The following is a 20,247-nucleotide window of genomic DNA, read 5'->3' as shown; positions in this document are numbered from 1 at the left end:
AAATGATAACGGTAACCTACCTCCCAAAGAAATTGGAAAACTTTTGAGCATTAAGGGTTGCTGACGTGACGATCAACTTGAAATCACGACGCCGAGCCACAACTTTTTTCAATATTCCAAAAAGGACGTCTGTGTTGAGTGACCTTTCATGGGCTTCATCCATCACCACCACACTATACAGAATCCACACCAGGAATTAGCACAGCATTCTACTTAACCCAGTTTATTAAGTATTATCTATCAGAGGTAAGGTTGGAGCATACATACCGATACTTATCCAAGTCGGAATCTTTCAGGGTCTCTCTCAGTAGCACTCCATCGGTCATGTACTACAATTTCAGAGGAAAATATGGAGTTCAGAAAAAAAAGTGTTTTCAGGAAGTGCAGATGCAAAAAGCACGATACCTGACAACTAAACCAGAATCATCACAAATAAGCAAAAAGCGGTTCATTTCTTGAGAACACCTTACCTTGATAACAGTGTTTGGACCAGTTACATCTTCAAAACGAATCGCATACCCCACTTTATCACCCAACTCTGTTTCCATCTCTTCACTAACTCTCTTTGCAACACTCATGGCTGCTACACGCCTTGGTTGGGTGCAGCCTACTATACCATTTATAGTATACCCGTCCTCGTGAAGATACTAACAAAAAGAAACAAATTAAGTCAGTGTTTTAATAGTTACATAACTGTGCATTAGAATATGGATTCATAGAATGCCAAAGTACGGGAGCAACCTGTGTGAGTTGAGTGGTCTTTCCCGAACCAGTTTCGCCAACCACCACTATCACCTGGTTTTCTCTAATTACCTAGAGAATACAGCAAAAAGCAGATGAGTAGACGAAAAGATAAAATTCAAAAAACAGTAATCCCCTGAGGTTTTCCTAATAACAATGCATAATGTAATCCAAATATCAAGACCCTCAAAAGGAAAGACCACCAACCTGCAAAAGTTCATCTCTAACAGAAAATATGGGGAGGTACTGTCGTTGCTCTGCCATGGTCTTTGACATGGCAAAATCACTCACAGCTTCTCCCTTCTTCATATGTTGTGCAAATTTAGCCTCACCTTTAAAATCTACTTCACCTTCATCACCAACTACAGCAGTATCGGCATCAATCTGCAAGATGATCACAGAGTCACAATGTGTCCAACAAACATACTATCAATATAGAACCAAAAACCATTTGGGGCATTACCTGCTCAGCTGATTTTTCAACACCAAGGATATTACCAAGATTAGAACCTGCAAGCTCCCAGAACCGCTGTCGTGATTTATGCATACTTTGTTTCTCCCGAATTTCTTTGACAAGACCTGATCCTTTTCGTGAAATTATTGCCATGTCTGATGTGGGATCCTTTATAGGCATTACTGGCTCCGCTTGCTTTGTAAAAACGACTCTTCCATCAAGGAAAGGAGGCTTCGTATCTGCAATTATCCAAAACATAGCATGTTACCTCCTATATTACATTATACTACTCTTTAACCTTGTTTTATGGTTAATTTTGAGCTATTGTAGTAGTCTACATACCATGTACAAGAAGAATTGCTTTCCGTTCTTCTTCGCTATCAAACTCAGTCTGCACTTCTGTGCCTCTAACTGCTCCAGATCTGAGAAGCTGGCGGTCTTCCCACTGAGCATTATCCGCATTAAGCTGAGAATATTTTTTACTCTGCGCAAGTGACATTTTGCTACCATCCCTTCTGACCTGAATTACAAACATTATAAAGCATTCAACATATGAGTATACTACATTTCTAAGCAGCAAAAGCCAGAATGCCAGGAAAAGAAAGATTGGTGAATTGAACAATGCGAAATGGCACCTATAATCTGAAATTACATAATCAAAACAACATAATCTAGCTTAAGATGTTTAATCAAGAGCAGTAAAAGAAGATAAAAGATTAATGCTTCAAAATAAGATAAAACTGGATAATATATGCAAAAAGGACAAGGAAAAGCCTAGCCATAGATAAGAGATCAAATATAAGCGTGCGTAATTAAAATAGATAAAAATACCAATCTCTTTGCCAGCTCAGCTTCCTTCTTCTGTAGCGAAGCATCATCTCCAAGAAAAAAGGATGTACTGTCCGCATCAAACAGTGAGTTCCCTTCGTCTGTATCATACCTGTGAAATGAGAATCATCTAGTTCATACAAGCTTAATAAAATCTAGAGATGGTTCGACAAATTAATGTGAAGAGAGCTCAGTTCATAAAACATTATTGATTCACAAAAATTTAGTTTCCTGCCTCTGTAAAAAATAATACTTACCATGCACGATCTGACTGAATATCCATCTCCTCACGCATTGTTTCTGTGATCTCATGTTTAAATTCTTCAGCTCCTTGCGATCTATCCTCATCTAAATGCCCCTATAGAAGACATAACAACATGTAGCACAAGTATTATTAAAACCAAACAATTTTCCTAATGCAACAGAACCATAATCCTCATCAATATTCTTCAAGCAAGCTTGACACGACATGGGGAAACAAAACGGAAATTCAGATCTATCTAATAACAAGTGGCATGACCATGGGTGCACAGCGACATTTAAGAATGCATACCTCATTTGTCAGATCACCTTCCCTAGAGTAAGCAGGTTGATTTGATCTTCCACCATACCTAGAGCTTGAGGATCTGATAGACGATCCAGAAGCCCGAATAGGAACAGGAGAAGGTGCACCAATATCCCATGGAGAGGCAGAAGACACTGCGTGAGAATAAGGACATGGTAATATTCCTTGTTAGTCTTTGCTCGTGTTGCAAATAAATAAAACAAACTTACAAATATTAAAATTCAAACACAACATACTTATTGAACGTGGTGTATCCAGCCATGGGGAGGCTAAACGAGCATCAGGTGAAGCTGCAGCTAACATGGGTGATGGAGAAGGCTGATGTCGCTTGCTGTAACTAGAGTCTCTATCTCCGTGAGGACTATCTTCCCATTCCCATTTTCCATCATCCCAGTCTGATCTACCTGCACTCCATAAAAAAGGCCCAATAAGTGTTGTGTTTGTGACACTCATCATGCTTCTGGGAACAAAAAAAACAGACACAATTGTAAGGAGATAAATGTAGTGACATTAATGTCAGCAAGCTCACAAATTTACAGCTTTATAAGATTCTACAATCTCTTGCATACCTGGAGTCCTCCTATCGCTGTTGTATCTTCCACGCTTTTCTCCATGATAGTCTCGGTCACCTTGGCGATAAGACTCCCTCCCTCGGTAGTGATCCATCTCACCATAAGTGTTTCTCTGTCTTGACCGCGGAGTTTCACTTCTGTCACGCCTATGTTCATCTCGACGTCTATTGCTATCAGCTCTCTCGTATCTAGAAGTACTAGATAAACTCCTGGGAGTCATGGAAACCTTCATTTTGAAAGGTAAACAATATATCAGTATACTAAAAATCGTGTTGCAAGTAGTGTTAGAGATAAGTTAAGTATGTAGAAAAGATAGATAAACCGAGGCAAAATAACGATTTCATTATTTGGATGGAATTGACTTACATCTGAAGTTGCAGCATTCTCTGTAGTCACGGTACTTTCTGCAATTAAAAAAATGTCACAAGTCCATAAGCACAAGAGCTAAGAAGAAAACGGATGAAGGCAAATTTTTCTCTTTACCAATATTCTAAATGCTAAGGATACTAAATGCATTACTATATCAACTAATGGATTAACTAAGAAATCACTGTAATCTAGAGTTTGAGAGTGACTGTTCAAACTACATAGTCATAAGAAATAAATAAAAAAGTACCTTGTGCAGTCTCAGATCTTGAAGACTTCTCTCTATACCGTCTGCTGGAATGGTCATGTGTTGTGGTTTCAGCTCCATGATCTAATCCTGATGCATCAGATTTATCCTCTTCATCAAAAGATGATGTAAAGGATATTGTTGACTTCTTGGGGACCTTGAAGTCCCCCTGGTTCTTGGCATTCTCCCTTTTCTCAATTGCCCTTACATCCAAACCTAGAAATTTGTATATTTTTAATAAGTTAATACAGTGTTCCAAAACAATTCAAGCTGAATGCTTCAAGAATTGGATTCCAACTCATACCTAAACGAGACTTCCTCTCAGGAGCTGTAAAAGTCACTTTATCATTCACAGGGACACCACCACCGGTTTCTTTATCGGTTTCTAACGTGTCAGTAGTTTTGAATGGATCGACCTATATCACAGTAAGAGTAAGTTCCTCGCGAACAAAAAAAAAACCTAAAAATCCGAAATTGACAAAATCAACAAATCCAATTGCAAATAGAAACTTACCCCCATTATTACTCAGTGGACGGATTCAGCAAAAAACTCCAAAAATCACAGTGAAATTAACCACCGGTTCGCCGTTCGACAACAACTTCTGATGAGAACAATTACTTTCCTTGGTTTCTTAGGGGTTCGGGTCTTTCAACTCCTCTGAGTGATTCCAGAAGCTTTAATCTGAATTTTCCAATTTCAATAAACCTGAAGAGCTTCGTCGGATCAATATCTATCTCGCCAGAGTCGGTCGTTACGGGAGCGCGAGAGAGAGATATATGTGGGAGCTTCTAGAAACACGATCGGAAAAAAGGATCACCGCCGGTTAGGTTTACACACGCTTAACGCGATTTCATTACGCGCGTGGGATTATTTTTATAATTTAAGTTTTTGAAACAGAAGATTGTTTTACATATGGGCCTTTTTATTATTACACATGGGCCTTTTATTATTACACATGGGCCTTTTACCATTAACGCACTTACGCCGACGCATATTTTTTTTTTTTAATTTTTTTTTTCCTTTTCTTTTGTCTCAACATCACTTTATCATAAGAGTAGTACGACTGCTATGTCTGAGGCAGTGAGGCTGGGTTATTTATTATATCGACAGCAACATTTAGGGATGTTAAAAGTGGGTAAAAACTCAGTGGGTACCCGAAACCCATGCTTAAAACTGGGTTTTGGGACCTGTTTTTTCTCTAAGAAATTAAATGGGTTAAAAATGGGCAGGTATCCAAAACTATAAAGTCTTACACGGGTTTACCTTATTAGTTATGGGTACCCATTGGGTTTTTTTTTTTCTTTCTAATCACCTATACTTTTTTTTTGTCAAGTCTAATTACCTACACTAAACCCGCAAAATCACATTTTCCTACCAAAAACACAAAACACGAAAACTCGTTTTTCTGCCAAAACCGCAAAATTACGTTTTCCCGCCAAAACAGCAAAATTATATTTTCCCGTCAAACCGCAAAATCACGTTTTCCCGCCAAACTCGCAAAATCTCGTTTTACCTCCAAAACCGCAAAATCTCGTTTTCCCGCCAAAATCGTAAAATCTTGTTTTCCCGCCAAAACCGCAAAATCTCATTTTCCCGCCAAAATCGTAAAATCTCGTTTTCCCGCCAAAACTGCAAAATTTCGTTTCCCCACCAAAACCGTAAAATTATGTTTTTCCGCCAAAACTAAAAAGTCATATTTTTCTGCCAAAACTGCAAAATGTCGTTTTTCTATTAAAAACGCAAATTCTCATTTTTAAATATTTATTTAAATTTAATATGAAATAAGCAAATTATGAACAAAACTTTAGTTTTATCTAATATATAATAATAAATTTTGTTTTATCTATTTAAAACAAAACTCTTTAATATATTTGCTATTCTTTATTTAAATTATATAAAATTATAAATTTTTGAAAATTGTTACAGATATAGTAAAATACACAAAATACATAATATAAATCACATTTAGTATCAAAAAGTTAAAGATAAAATTATATATAATATAAAATGCAAAATACATCACATAAGATAAATAATTCGGGTACCCACGGATTTACCCACAAAACTAAAAACCCATTCGGGTTTACCCACTAGAACCTAAAACCCTTTGGATTTTCAAATTTGGGTTTTTTCTGGGCAGGTTTTTTTCGGGTTTGGGCTGGTCTGGGTTTTTAAACCCACGACAACATCCCTAGCAACATTACTTGAGTTGAGCAAGGCTGGAAAAGTGAAAGTGATGCTGCTCCCGACAAGTTGTTCAAGTTTAATATCTTGAGTTAATGGTTTAAACAGGCCATACTTGCAGTTGCGTCCAAGCTTGGATGACATTCTTTCGCATCATAATCATATATAAATGACATGTTTAAAGGCTTAAAGCTAGCCCATGTTATTTGACACAGAGAAGTGTAACATCGAAGAGCCACTCTATATATAGTCTATTTCACAACGTCGATGTAAGTTGCGTTCACATTCATTTTTTCACCAAAACTCAAAGTTTTCTCCTATGATCTTAATTAACTATTTACGATGTTATTATATCAACCATTTCACGTCCATCCATGAACCAGTCGGGTTCAAACTGATCTAACTATTATTATTCATAATTGTTTGGCACAGTAGCTAGGTGGTGATAAAAATTAGAGAAACTACATCTCTAGACTATATAATGCATCACTAGAACACAAAATAGATTAATGTTTTAAGACTTTTCAGTTGATTTTTGGTTAACAGCAAGTTATCGAATTTTCGTCACTAAATGTGGAGAAAATATGACTTCATTCAAGTATTTTTGTTTGTAAAAGTAACTCTAAGTTAAATCGAGATGAATATTAATTTATATCTACTTTGAAGTCTCTTAACAGTTGAGTTTTTTTTTTCTTTTCTATTTTGGGCTCAACAACAACTTTTCATCAACCACTAGTTGAATGAACACAACGTTTAATTGCTTCTTCGAAAGATTGAACCCAACTCTTGAGTTCTTTAATTTGATCAGTTTTTTTTTTTGTTTCTTACAAACGTTTCTTCTGCTTTTCTTGTATTCTCATTAGATTTTAAAATGTGGGTCAGGCTTTGTCTTTAAGACAATATCAGCATGAAGTTAAACACTAAAAAACATAGTAGTATAATCTAGGAATAAGATTTAACGAAAAACCAAATAATATAAAATTACATCAATGCATCAGAGTTTCCAACAAGATTCGGTTGCTATAAATATTAACACTCATTTGAATTATTATTTTTTAAAAAATATTAAAGCTTATTTAGTTAGCTAAAACCAGTTTATCACTGCGTCAATTCCTCTAATCTTGTTAAAAGTAACGGTAAAAACATTGTCGACGTCAAACAAAACGGTAAAAGAAAATTGAAAAAAGTAATGACGACGAGTCATATAAGGTCAAAGAAACCATTCAAGTTTTTAGGAAAAACCGCTAACACTTTTTATTTTATTGGAATCTTCGACTTTTTTGAAATTCCAAATACCCTTACGAAATTACCCTTCCTTTTCCAGAAGTATTACATTGTTTGTCCCAATGAATAAATTTGGAGTAAACCCTTTAATGTTTCCACCGAGACGAAACCGACATTGAACCAGTTCAAACTTGGTGGTGTTACTGTAATTAAATGTTAAAACAGAGCCTTTATGTGGACACGAACTTCGAAAGTGTCCTTTTTTAAAATTTCCTTTATTTTTTTTTGTCCATTAAAGCGGTGCTAAAAAAAGGAAGATAAAAAAGAAGAAAAACACAAAAAAACATTCATTCAGGGCTCATGTGTCTCTCTCTTTCTCTCTCTTTTACTTTGCGTACTTAGCAGCTAAGTAGAGCTTTAGGTTTGTGGCTGCTTTGCTCCGTCACCGTCATTGTTAGGGTTTCTCGATCTCTCTCTCTCTGTAAGTTTCTTTCAATGTCGCATCTCTGTTCACTGTTGATTTTAATCTTCTTTGTGTATATGGCTGTTGTCTAATAGAGTTTTGTTTGTTTCGAGAAGGAGGCGGAGGAAACCTTAAAAGAAACGGCTTGACCTGGAGTTTTTAGGGTAGGGAGAAAAATGTCTGCTACGAGAGGCGGTCCTGATCAAGGACCGTCACAGCCTCAGCAGCGGCGGATCGTACGAACTCAGACTGCTGGTAATCTTGGAGAGTCATTCGATAGTGAAGTTGTTCCTTCATCCCTTGTTGAGATTGCCCCCATTCTTCGTGTTGCTAATGAGGTTGAATCTAGTAACCCTAGGGTTGCTTATCTCTGTAAGTTTTTTCTGAATACCCCCTTTCCTATTTAATTACTTTTTGCTATGTAATTTTGTTTGTTTATCTATCTGATTCTGGTTCTGCTTCTCTCTTCCTTAGGTCGGTTTTATGCTTTTGAGAAAGCTCATAGATTGGATCCCACCTCTGGTGGAAGAGGTGTTCGGCAGTTTAAGACTGCACTCCTACAGCGTCTTGAAAGAGTGAGCATTCTTATTACTCTGCTTGGTTCCTGCATGTGTTAGATTTGGATAGCTAGCTAGCTACTGATAGTTTTAGGAAAAACTCTTGGTTTTTAGTACTGCTCTTTAACAATATGTGCTCTTTTGCAGGAACATGATCCAACACTGATGGGCAGGGTTAAGAAAAGTGATGCTCGTGAAATGCAGAGCTTTTATCAACATTACTATAAGAAGTACATTCAAGCTTTGCACAATGCCGCAGATAAGGCTGACCGGTATGTCAACCTACTTTAAATGTCTTTGTTTCCTACTTTAAGATGGCGATTAAGTGTTCTATCTTTGTTTGAGAGCACCAAATTCCCTAACTGATGCTTTGCGTGCTATTGATTTTCAGTGCTCAGCTGACAAAGGCATACCAAACTGCCAATGTTTTGTTTGAGGTGCTGAAGGCTGTTAATCTGACACAGTCTATTGAGGTTGACCGGGAGGTATTGCAACTTTTTAGTCCTCTCTTGTTTTAGTAATTTTCCCTTAGAACATTCATCTTTTCCATCTCTTGTGCAATGTGGCAATGAAGTATAATGTTTCCAGATTTTGGAAGCTCAAGATAAGGTCGCAGAAAAGACACAGTTGTATGTCCCCTATAACATCCTACCTCTTGATCCGGATAGTACAAATCAAGCGATTATGAGATATCCTGAGGTTAGTCCTCGTTTTGTTCTACTGTGGGCACTATTATGTACTTTTAACATGTTATCAGCAGATAATGTAATCCTTGCTGCAGATCCAAGCCGCTGTTCTTGCTCTCCGCAACACTAGAGGTCTTCCATGGCCAGAAGGTCACAAGAAAAAGAAAGATGAAGACATGCTTGATTGGCTTCTAGAAATGTTTGGATTTCAGGTAATTTTTCTAGTTCTGTGATGCTTCCAATTTCAATAAGCTTTTGTTAATCTATAGATTCCTGAAAGACAATGCAGCTAATCTTAGGAGCACTCGATCTTGTTACTTGCTAACATGCATTTATTCATGTGTTGTTGCTACGGTTCTGCAGAAAGACAATGTGGCTAATCAAAGGGAGCATCTGATCTTATTACTTGCTAATGTACATATAAGACAATTTCCTAAGCCTGATCAGCAGCCAAAGGTTTGTACCTCAATTTTACCACTGTTGGAAGACCACTTTTATATAGGTTTGGTGTGTTCATGCATAATTTTTTTTTATCTTCTCTCAATTCACTTTTCCTTTTCCAATTGAGGAGATTTGTTTGCAGTACGTTTTTTTTTATGAAATATATATGTAACTGTATATTACTATGACTATAATATTTGATACATGTACTATCAATTTGTTCTTTTGTTTGTTCTCATTATGACAACCCATTGTGCTCTCACAGTTAGATGATCAAGCATTGACAGAAGTGATGAAAAAGCTTTTCAAGAACTATAAGAAGTGGTGCAAATACCTTGGTCGAAAGAGTAGTCTTTGGTAAGGGAATTGTAGACACCTTTACTCGATTATGTATACTCTCTGCAATGTAGCTAAGAATATGAACACAAAAATAAATTTTAGGAACTGACTCGAAAGAAATATTATATTCAGAAGCAGTAGAGGGTGGCTGTGTATTCTTCAAGAGCAGAAAATAATTTTCTTGTTTGTCGCTAAATATTTATGCAAATTCTGGTGTCGAGAATCTTTTCAATGTATGCTCTGCTTGTAGGTTGCCAACTATACAGCAGGAAATGCAACAGCGCAAGCTATTGTATATGGCCCTGTATCTTCTAATCTGGGGTGAAGCAGCGAACTTGAGATTCATGCCGGAGTGTCTCTGCTACATTTATCATCATGTATGTTTCAGTTTGCAAGTCTTCCATACTTTGTGCGTGATTCTTGTTTTTTAACACTTGTTCGCCAGTGCTAATATTATGGTTTGCTGTCATTACATTGAAAGTTTATATTATTGTTGTTTATAATTTCTGCCAAGAAGCTATAACTTGCAAGCACAATAATAAATTTTCATTGAGTCTTGTTTTCAAGGGAAACATGTGTATCTGTGCTCGTTGATGTATTTCTGATGAGAAAATGTCAATTGATATTATTTAGACATTAGAATTTTATTACAGTGATGGTTATAACATGCTTGCTTTTGATAATACACAGATCATTTTTGCTATGCGTTCCTAAATGTGATATATCTATTCTTCCTACTCTATTTCGTGCTTTTGCAGATGGCATTTGAACTCTATGGTATGCTGGCTGGGAATGTTAGTCCTATGACTGGGGAAAATGTGAAGCCAGCTTATGGAGGTGAGGAAGATGCATTCTTGAGGAAAGTTGTGACTCCAATTTATGAAGTGATTCAGATGGTATGGCTTCAAATTTCGAGCATTTTCTTTTGCTTTCAGCATTTTCTTTTTTGCTTACTTACGTTATTGTACCATTCACAGGAGGCTCAAAGAAGCAAAAAAGGGAAGTCTAAGCACTCCCAGTGGAGGAACTACGATGATTTAAATGAATACTTTTGGTAATATATATATCTAGCTGCTTTCACACAATCGTAAAGATCCTCATAAGTGGTTTTTATGACTAATTAAATATGCTTTTCTACATTGCAGGTCAGTTGATTGTTTTCGGTTAGGTTGGCCAATGCGAGCTGATGCTGATTTCTTTTGCATGCCTGTTGCTGTACTCAATACAGAAATAGACGGGGTACATAATAACTACTCGTCTTCTCTCTTCTTATCTACATTTATTTTTCGTACGGGAATCTGTTACTCCGATCTAGTTTCAGATGGTGTGGTTTTTAAAACTAGGAACTCTAATCTCTTCCTGCTGACTTTTCTTCTATCAGATGATGTCTACCACTTACTGACATTCTTTTTCCTGTTTTTGTTATCATATATCACAGGATAACAGCAAGCCTACTGTTGCCAAGGATAGATGGGTGGGGAAAGTTAACTTTGTTGAGATTCGTTCCTTCTGGCATGTCTTCAGAAGTTTCGATCGAATGTGGAGCTTCTATATTTTGTGCCTTCAGGTATTACTATCTTCTAATTTTCACTGCCCCTCTTTGGAGCTGATGTGTTCAAGAAATGCATATTTTCACAAACACTGACTTTGATGATGATATTTGTTGGAAGGCCATGATTATTATGGCATGGGATGGCGGAGATCCAAGTTCAGTCTTTGGGGCTGCTGTATTCAAGAAAGTTCTGAGCGTGTTTATCACAGCTGCAATAATGAAGCTTGGACAAGGTTGGTTAATGTCATTGTTCAATACTTTCATTAGTTTACTTGAGTGACGAAAGCTCATCTTCTAGAACTATTTCTGCAGCTGTTCTGGATGTGATCCTTAATTTCAAAGCTCATCGAAGCATGACACTACATGTTAAACTAAGATACATTCTGAAAGTCATCTCTGCTGCTGCCTGGGTTATTATTCTGCCAGTTACTTACGCCTACAGCTGGAAAGATCCTCCAGCATTTGCCAGAACTATCAAGAGTTGGTTTGGGAATGCCATGCACTCACCTTCACTATTTATAATAGCTGTTGTTTTCTATCTGTCGCCTAATCTGCTCGCGGGTGTAATGTTTCTTTTCCCTCTGTTACGACGGTTTCTCGAGAGGTCCAACTACAGAATTGTAATGCTAATGATGTGGTGGTCTCAGGTACTTCACCTCTTCATTCAGTTTGTGTTCTTGCAAGAAAAACTAATGACAAAAAAAAAAAATCATAATGTGATTTGTTGCTGATGTGACTATTATCAACCTTTTTTTTTTACCTCGCAGCCTAGACTCTATGTTGGCAGAGGAATGCATGAGAGCGCATTTTCCCTCTTCAAGTAGGGTTCTCTTTGTGACATATGCATCATTGGATTTTAGTTATTGGTGCAAGCCTGAGTCCTCTCTGTTCACTTATGTCTCTTTACCTTTCTCTTGCGTAGATATACCATGTTCTGGGTGTTGCTTATCGCAACAAAGCTGGCATTCAGTTACTATATTGAGGTATTTGTTTTTCGTATCTAGTTTCTGGTAATTATTAACTTCATGATTGCTACAATTTTTGGAGTCTGATAAATTCGCATTGCTCGCAGATCAAGCCTTTAGTTGCCCCAACACATGACATTATGAAGGCCCGTGTGACTAATTTTCAGTGGCATGAGTTCTTTCCTCGTGGTAATGCATTTTTCACATACACTACATGATTTACTGGAATGAATATTTATTATATTTTCTCTCTCACCATTTCTACTTAATGTGTGCAGCCAAAAACAATATTGGTGTCGTTATCGCCCTCTGGGCCCCTATTATTCTGGTAAGCGTGCTCAAGTCGGACATGTCTCCATGTCCTCTCCTGCTTTGTGCTGTTCCTAATTTTGATCTCTCCTCTATCTTGCTGCAGGTATATTTTATGGATAGTCAGATTTGGTATGCTATATTTTCCACAATATTTGGAGGTATTTACGGTGCATTCCGCCGCCTTGGAGAGGTATGCTGTTTTAAGATAATCTAACTGAATATGAGTTTGTTTTTTACATTGAACTTGAGGTTTCGCTTGTAATTCTCATTGATGATCTCTAAATCCTTACCTTTTTCATTTGTTACAGATTCGTACACTGGGCATGCTTAGATCACGGTTTGAATCATTGCCTGGAGCTTTTAATGACCGCTTAATTCCAGATGGAATGAGCCAGCAAAAGAAGAAAGGATTAAGGGCAACTTTGTCTCATAACTTTACTGAGGATAAGGTTCGTTGAACCCAAGTGAACTGCTATGATGTACGATTCTTCTCATTGATTGCTTGTACTGAAAGCTTACTACTCCAGGTACCTGTTAACAAAGAGAAAGAGGCTGCAAGATTTGCACAGTTGTGGAACACAATAATCAGTAGTTTTAGAGAGGAAGATCTTATAAATGATAGGTAAATTTTACTTGTATGCAACATATCTAGCCGAACGAGACTGTGGGAACTCAAAATTTTGAACTGACGTTTTACATTTGGACTTTTCATAGGGAGATGGATCTGTTACTTGTTCCATATTGGGCCGACCGTGCTTTGGATCTCATACAGTGGCCTCCCTTTTTATTGGCTAGCAAGGTTTGTTCTTACAGGAAAATACATTATAATTAATCTGTAGGATTCTCTGATATTTGATTTTTGGCTGTAGATACCAATAGCATTGGATATGGCAAAAGACAGTAATGGGAAGGACAGAGAGCTCAAGAAGAGGATTGAGAGTGACACTTACATGAAATGTGCTGTCCGTGAGTGTTATGCTTCATTCAAGAATATCATAAAATATGTCGTTCAGGGAAACCGTGAAAAAGAGTAAGTTTCGTTAAGTTATTGGAACCATAGCGTCTGAGTACTTGCTTTTGTTTTTACATATCTATTTCTGATTTTGATAATTGCAAGTTTGCAACATATACTATATTATGGCCAACTTATATCTTTGGTATTCAGGGTGATAGAGATCATATTTAAAGAGGTTGACAAACATATGGATACTGGGGATTTGATTCAAGAATACAAGATGAGTGCTCTTCCTAGCCTCTATGATCACTTTGTCAAGCTGATAAAATATCTGGTAAATGCTCTTCCTGCGGTACTGTTTCTTTTTTTGTTTTAATTTTTGCACAAATTTTTTCAAATGGTCCAATATCTTCGTTTTCTTATCCCTTGTAGCTAGACAATAAGGAGGAAGATAGAGATCACGTTGTAATTCTCTTCCAGGACATGCTGGAAGTTGTAACAAGAGACATTATGATGGAGGATTACAATATATCGAGGTTGGCAACTTTCTACCACAATATCTCTGTAGCTTGGTTAATCAAAATCTTATATCTCTAGTTGTCTCTGTAGCTTGGTAGATTCGAGTCATGGTGGCACTTGGCATGGGGGAATGATCCCTCTTGAACAACAATATCAGCTCTTTGCATCCTCAGGTGCCATTAAATTTCCTATTGAACCAGTAACAGAAGCTTGGAAAGAGAAGGTTATGCCACATTTGGTTATATTTAAGTTCTAATTTTTCAGTCTTCATATAATTTGCTCTCAAAAGTTATGTGCATGTATGTGCAGATCAAACGAATATACCTTCTATTGACTACTAAAGAGTCTGCTATGGATGTCCCCTCTAACTTAGAAGCAAGAAGACGGATGTCTTTCTTCTCTAATTCATTGTTCATGGACATGCCTATGGCACCTAAAGTTCGCAACATGCTATCATTTTCGTAAGCATTTCTGTATTTTATTTTAATTCACCACTTTGAATTTATATGCTCACTTTTGTTGGGATATGATTGGTTCTTCTCCTAAATTTCCAGTTAAGTATATATTTATTATTATGTGGAGTTGATAGTTCCTCATGTTTGTCCCTTATGATGACAAAAATAATATTTAGAACTGTTGTATCATGATATCAATTGCTACTTATTTGATTGAAGTATGGCTGCTTTGTAGTTTTTTCGTAACTGAACTGGCTGGGTAAAGTTTGTTATGTATAATGATTTACTTTTATTGAAGTGTTTTGTAACTAAACTGGTTGGGGTTTTTCCCTTCGCTATTCTTATTGTAGTGTTTTGACTCCATATTACACTGAAGAGGTCCTCTTCTCCTTGCGTGACCTGGAAACGCCAAATGAAGATGGGGTCTCAATTATCTTTTACCTACAGAAGATTTTTCCAGGTGATTTTTGTTTATATGCTGTTTAACTGTAGCCTAAATTCTTGATTTACGTGTTGAATCTGACCTCTTATCTTTAGACGAATGGAACAATTTTCTGGAGCGGGTGAAATGCGCAAGTGAAGAGGAACTTAAGGAGTCTGATGAATTAGAAGAGGAACTTCGTTTATGGGCTTCATATAGGGGTCAGACTCTGACTAGAACTGGTAAGCGCTTTTGGTTAATTTTCTTTCCAGTGAAAAATTAAGATGGATACAATGGAAACCGGTTGTTAATCTTTTGATATTTTTTGCAGTAAGAGGAATGATGTATTATCGAAAAGCATTGGAGCTTCAGGCATTCTTAGACATGGCTATGCACGAAGGTAATCTTCTCTAATTTATATTATATGGCTAAGGGCATAAATAAATTCATGCAACTGATTGTTGGTGCTGACTCTTTCTTAAATTTGCTTCTTTAGATTTGATGGAAGGTTACAAGGCTGTAGAACTAAATTCAGAGAACAACTCAAGAGGTGAAAGATCACTCTGGGCACAGTGCCAAGCTGTTGCTGACATGAAATTTACATATGTTGTATCATGTCAACAATATGGTATCCATAAACGATCTGGTGATCCTCGTGCGCAGGATATATTGAGGCTTATGACAAGGTATGCAGAACCATCCTATTTTGTTGTCTTTTGTGTTATAACTTGTTCTAACTAAAGGCTTTGCTTACAATTGGCAGATACCCTTCTCTCCGCGTTGCATACATTGATGAGGTGGAAGAACCAGTGAAAGACCAGTCAAAGAAAGGGAACCAGAAAGTGTATTATTCTGTGTTGGTAAAGGTGCCTAAGTCAACTGATCATTCTAGCCTAGCACAGAATTTGGATCAGGTAAGACAAAGCAATCGAACACTTGTGTCAAGTTGTAGATTCTGCAATTTATTATGCCGTTCAATGTATTCGTGTAAGATAAGCCCGTCCAGAAGGTGCTGCTAATGATGAAATTTTTACTGACTGTCTTAGTAAAAGCTGAATAATGTTATTGTATAAAGGGTTTAGTTAAATGGCAACCTCATGTGATGTCATACACCTTTGTTTTGTCTTGATTCTTACATGGATGTGTATACTAAAATTTCTCTGCCTTCTAGGTTATCTATAGGATTAAGCTTCCTGGACCTGCTATTCTTGGAGAGGGAAAGCCAGAAAACCAAAATCATGCTATCATTTTTTCTCGTGGAGAAGGTTTACAAACAATTGATATGAATCAGGTATGCACTTGTTTTCTTCTATTTTTAACACTTGATTTTTATCGAAACTGCAAAGATACAAAAGCCACCGAGTTTGTAAAACTCCTGGAGACAAAGATGCCATTTTTATTATTAAGTTCCTTATGTTGCCATTTGTATTCAGGATAATTACATGGAAGAAGCGTTAAAAATGAGGAATTTGCTCCAAGAATTTCTTACAAAGCATGATGGTGTTCGTTATCCATCCATTCTTGGACTTAGGGAACATATATTTACTGGATCGTGAGTCTTTTAGCATTGTCATCTATCTTACGGATTTCTTCTTAAGCTCAATAAAATTTGGTAATCTCTAACAACAATTGGTGCTGGCACTTCGCAGCGTTTCCTCTCTTGCTTGGTTCATGTCAAATCAAGAGACTAGTTTTGTTACCATTGGTCAGAGATTACTGGCAAACCCTTTGAGGTAAGTGTGTTTTCTAATATCAACTGTAATGATGATTGCACATGATTTATTTGTTATCATTCCCAAATCAAAATTCATTGTTCTTTTGCTTTTATATAGGGTTCGTTTCCATTATGGTCATCCAGATGTGTTTGATAGACTGTTTCATCTAACAAGAGGTGGTGTTAGCAAAGCATCCAAGGTTATCAACCTCAGTGAAGACATATTTGCAGGTATATTCTACTCTTGCGTAGGACTATCTGTTTCTCTCATCGACTCTCTTAAGTGAAGTCCTCGCTGATGGATTTATTTCTACCTTTTTGTATCGAGCAGGATTCAATTCTACACTTCGTGAAGGAAATGTTACCCATCATGAATACATACAAGTTGGTAAAGGAAGAGATGTCGGTCTAAATCAGATCTCTATGTTTGAGGCCAAGATTGCTAACGGCAATGGAGAGCAGACATTAAGTCGAGATATTTACAGGCTTGGACACCGTTTTGACTTTTTCCGGATGATGTCATGTTACTTCACCACTGTTGGCTTTTACTTCAGCACCCTGGTATGATTTTGTTCTGTTTTTGTTAAGGCAAGCATCACACAGGTTGTTCGAATCTGATTCATTTTCTACTATTTTCACAGATCACTGTTCTCACTGTCTATATCTTTCTTTATGGACGTCTCTATCTTGTTTTGAGTGGGCTCGAACAAGGATTAAGTACACAGAAAGGCATCCGAGACAATACACCTTTGCAAATAGCTCTTGCTTCACAGTCATTTGTTCAGATTGGTGTCCTGATGGCTTTACCTATGCTTATGGAAATTGGATTAGAGAGGGGTTTTAGGACTGCCTTGAGTGAATTTGTGCTGATGCAGCTTCAGTTGGCGCCTGTGTTCTTTACGTTTTCTCTTGGGACAAAGACTCACTACTATGGAAGGACATTACTTCATGGTGGTGCCAAGTACAGGTCCACAGGGAGAGGGTTTGTCGTCTTTCACGCTAAATTTGCTGATAATTACAGACTCTATTCCCGGAGCCATTTTGTAAAAGGGCTTGAGATGATGCTGCTGCTCGTTGTGTATCAAATTTTCGGAAGTGCTTACAGAGGCGTCCTTGCATATCTTTTGATCACCATATCTATGTGGTTCATGGTCGGGACTTGGCTTTTTGCTCCCTTCCTATTCAATCCTTCTGGTTTTGAATGGCAGAAGATTGTTGATGATTGGACTGATTGGAATAAATGGATAAACAACATCGGGGGTATTGGTGTTCCGGCAGAAAAAAGTTGGGAATCGTGGTGGGAGGAAGAGTAAGAACATCTCCGACACTCTGGAAAGCGTGGTGTAGTTGTTGAGATTTTGTTAGCCCTGCGGTTCTTTATCTATCAATACGGGCTTGTTTATCATCTCACGATTACAGAGAGGACTAAAAACTTTCTGGTATGTAACGTTTGTGTTAGCTCTTGATATTGATATTGATATTGATATTCTCTTATTCAATCACTAAATCTCTTCTCTATTCAGGTTTATGGAATATCATGGCTGGTGATTTTCTTGATACTGTTTGTGATGAAGGTGGGTTTACTTGATATATCAATTTCTTGTTAATGTCTCTCTTAACATCATTGGTCAATGATCATAATATTTTTGTTGTTTTCTTTCCTCAGACTGTTTCGGTTGGAAGACGAAGATTTAGTGCGAGTTTTCAGCTGATGTTCCGGTTGATAAAGGGGCTAATATTCATGACATTTATCGCAATTATTGTGATATTGATCACACTGGCTCACATGACGATACAAGACATAATTGTGTGTATCCTTGCCTTTATGCCCACGGGTTGGGGAATGCTCTTGGTAAGTAAAAGAAAAAAAGCTTTTTGTTGATGAGTCTATATTAGAAAGAAGTGATGTGTTTGTTTTAGAATAGAAACAAGATAACAATTGATGTGTGTTTGTGTGTTGCAGATTGCGCAAGCGTGTAAGCCGGTGGTTCATAGAGCAGGATTCTGGGGATCAGTGAGGACACTGGCTCGTGGTTACGAGATAGTAATGGGACTGTTGCTGTTCACGCCAGTGGCGTTCTTGGCTTGGTTTCCATTTGTGTCGGAGTTCCAAACGCGTATGCTCTTTAATCAAGCTTTCAGTAGAGGTCTTCAGATCTCTCGTATCCTTGGAGGACACAGGAAGGATCGCTCTTCTCGAAACAAGGAATGATTCATCTTTTCATTGTGTAATGCAGGCCATGTTAATTTACCCTCCTTTTGAATCTTCTTGTTGGTACAAGTAGCGACTCGTATGAATTCACTAGTGCGCTAGTTAAATGTAATTTAGTTTTAGCCGTTATCGCGCTTAGGGTAAACATTGTAGTACTCGTCCGTGTATTAGACGTGATGTTGTATCAGTGACTGTTTAATTTATTCAGATCAACCCCATGGAACAAGAGATCAAATTTTATTCTTCTGCTAGGCTACTCGCAATTTAAAATTTTTATTTAAGAAAAATTCATTGACCCAATACAACATTGAATCCATGAAATCATCAAGTAAGAGCAGAGATGTAACAAAATTTTGAAGATACAGATGACAGCAAAGCTTTCACTTTCAGAATACCCTAGCCTAACTAGGGTTTTAATTAATGGGCTGAAAAGGAAAGCCCACAAAGGAGAAACCCATTTGCCTTGCTTTGTTTTCCAAAAATAATGGCGGGAGATTGGCAAAAGAAACGTGGCGGCCACAAGAGGCTCCACGAGACATATGTACGAGGAACTGATTATGATGATGAGTTTTTGTTTTGTCTGGCTCGTTCCAGCTCCAGCCTGTAAAACGGTAACCTCTGTGTCTGTACAGATTAAAGCTAATCCCTATAAAATACATAAGAACAATGAAATGACTGATTTGCCCGTCAAAGCTGTGAAAAAACGAGGGCAAAACCGGGAGTTTCTTCTTATTAGACGACGACGACAGCTCTCGTCGTCATCACTCTTGTCTCGACTCTTTTTACCAACAAACAAAGAGGTTTTTGTTTATTGAAATGGCGGCGATGAAATACATAATAGTCATCATCCTTCTTCTTTCGTCAACACTACAGCTTGCTCATTCTTCTTCTACGAGATGTAAGTCATTTTTCATTTTTCTACAAACATCCTCGTCTTCCTTCATTGTTTGGTTATATATAAACATGATGAAACGTTGAATCCTCTCTGTTTTTTTTTGTTTTGTGTCTAGCTTTCTTCTGGTTAGGAGAAACACAAGATATGAAAGCCATGAAAAAGGTAATCTTTTTTCTTACAAAGCGACTGTTTTTTAAGTGATGAATGAACAATGGTTTTTCCAAAAAGAAAGAAACTTTTTTTTGTTTTCTAGCTTTACATTTTGATATTTGTTTGTATCTGTATTCATGATTTTGAAGCAAGATTGATTGATTTGTTTGGAAAACAGGAGAAGGAGATAGATGGAGGAACATCTAATGAAGTTGAAGAAAGACAAGTTCCCACTGGATCCGACCCTCTCCATCATAACCACATTCCTTTTACTCCATAGAGAGATTCATTAATTCCTCCTTTTATATATCTCTTCTCTTACATCTTCTTTTGTTTCACATTCATGTTGACATATTAGTTTGTAACAGCTTTCATTTTCCAGTTTTGAATTTTCTTTATCCGAATGTTAATTCCTTTTGCTTTCAGGTT

The 20,247-nt window shown here is 37.2% G+C and overlaps 4 protein-coding genes across 4 annotated transcripts in view; 3 read left to right on the top strand and 1 right to left on the bottom strand.

The window, feature by feature from the left end:
* The window catches only part of LOC104772236 (pre-mRNA-splicing factor ATP-dependent RNA helicase DEAH7-like), an 8,439-nt gene extending 3,814 nt beyond the window's left edge, over window positions 1-4,625 (bottom strand). The window contains exons 1-16 of the mRNA XM_019241776.1: window positions 4,288-4,625; window positions 4,078-4,189; window positions 3,777-3,989; window positions 3,527-3,564; window positions 3,158-3,386; window positions 2,825-2,992; window positions 2,577-2,722; window positions 2,281-2,381; window positions 2,027-2,135; window positions 1,538-1,715; window positions 1,205-1,434; window positions 949-1,125; window positions 742-813; window positions 471-647; window positions 268-329; window positions 26-173 (exon numbers count right to left, since the gene is read on the bottom strand). Coding sequence (XP_019097321.1) covers window positions 26-173; window positions 268-329; window positions 471-647; window positions 742-813; window positions 949-1,125; window positions 1,205-1,434; window positions 1,538-1,715; window positions 2,027-2,135; window positions 2,281-2,381; window positions 2,577-2,722; window positions 2,825-2,992; window positions 3,158-3,386; window positions 3,527-3,564; window positions 3,777-3,989; window positions 4,078-4,189; window positions 4,288-4,293 — 2,166 coding nt within the window. The 5' untranslated portion in view covers window positions 4,294-4,625. The remainder of the gene's footprint in view (window positions 1-25; window positions 174-267; window positions 330-470; window positions 648-741; window positions 814-948; window positions 1,126-1,204; window positions 1,435-1,537; window positions 1,716-2,026; window positions 2,136-2,280; window positions 2,382-2,576; window positions 2,723-2,824; window positions 2,993-3,157; window positions 3,387-3,526; window positions 3,565-3,776; window positions 3,990-4,077; window positions 4,190-4,287) is intronic.
* LOC104769509 (callose synthase 3-like) lies at window positions 7,516-19,017 on the top strand. Its single transcript, XM_019242304.1, has 43 exons — window positions 7,516-7,663; window positions 7,762-8,017; window positions 8,120-8,220; window positions 8,350-8,474; window positions 8,594-8,687; window positions 8,791-8,901; window positions 8,984-9,100; window positions 9,252-9,344; window positions 9,595-9,686; window positions 9,919-10,045; window positions 10,427-10,564; window positions 10,646-10,722; window positions 10,814-10,907; window positions 11,107-11,235; window positions 11,339-11,453; window positions 11,533-11,867; window positions 11,988-12,040; window positions 12,143-12,203; window positions 12,293-12,374; window positions 12,464-12,513; window positions 12,601-12,687; window positions 12,806-12,946; window positions 13,025-13,119; window positions 13,212-13,296; window positions 13,367-13,527; window positions 13,663-13,786; window positions 13,885-13,988; window positions 14,062-14,194; window positions 14,281-14,432; window positions 14,777-14,886; window positions 14,964-15,089; window positions 15,179-15,247; window positions 15,344-15,533; window positions 15,611-15,761; window positions 16,019-16,138; window positions 16,281-16,399; window positions 16,497-16,580; window positions 16,680-16,792; window positions 16,893-17,122; window positions 17,203-18,000; window positions 18,085-18,135; window positions 18,228-18,413; window positions 18,525-19,017. Exons 2-40 carry the CDS (start codon window positions 7,822-7,824, stop codon window positions 17,872-17,874), a joined length of 5,256 nt encoding a protein of 1,751 aa, XP_019097849.1. The 5' UTR covers window positions 7,516-7,663; window positions 7,762-7,821; the 3' UTR covers window positions 17,875-18,000; window positions 18,085-18,135; window positions 18,228-18,413; window positions 18,525-19,017.
* LOC109125079 (callose synthase 3-like) lies at window positions 18,099-18,773 on the top strand. Its single transcript, XM_019241775.1, has 3 exons — window positions 18,099-18,122; window positions 18,228-18,413; window positions 18,525-18,773. The coding sequence occupies exons 1-3, from the start codon at window positions 18,099-18,101 to the stop codon at window positions 18,771-18,773; spliced, it is 459 nt and encodes a 152-aa protein (XP_019097320.1).
* LOC104769508 (CLAVATA3/ESR (CLE)-related protein 40-like) lies at window positions 19,590-20,192 on the top strand. Its single transcript, XM_019242247.1, has 3 exons — window positions 19,590-19,671; window positions 19,784-19,830; window positions 19,997-20,192. The coding sequence occupies exons 1-3, from the start codon at window positions 19,590-19,592 to the stop codon at window positions 20,096-20,098; spliced, it is 231 nt and encodes a 76-aa protein (XP_019097792.1). The 3' UTR covers window positions 20,099-20,192.

Source organism: Camelina sativa, chromosome 20 (assembly GCF_000633955.1).
Source record: "Camelina sativa cultivar DH55 chromosome 20, Cs, whole genome shotgun sequence".
In the NCBI taxonomy this organism is placed as follows: domain Eukaryota; kingdom Viridiplantae; phylum Streptophyta; class Magnoliopsida; order Brassicales; family Brassicaceae; genus Camelina; species Camelina sativa.
This window is presented reverse-complemented; position numbering and strand designations above follow the sequence as displayed.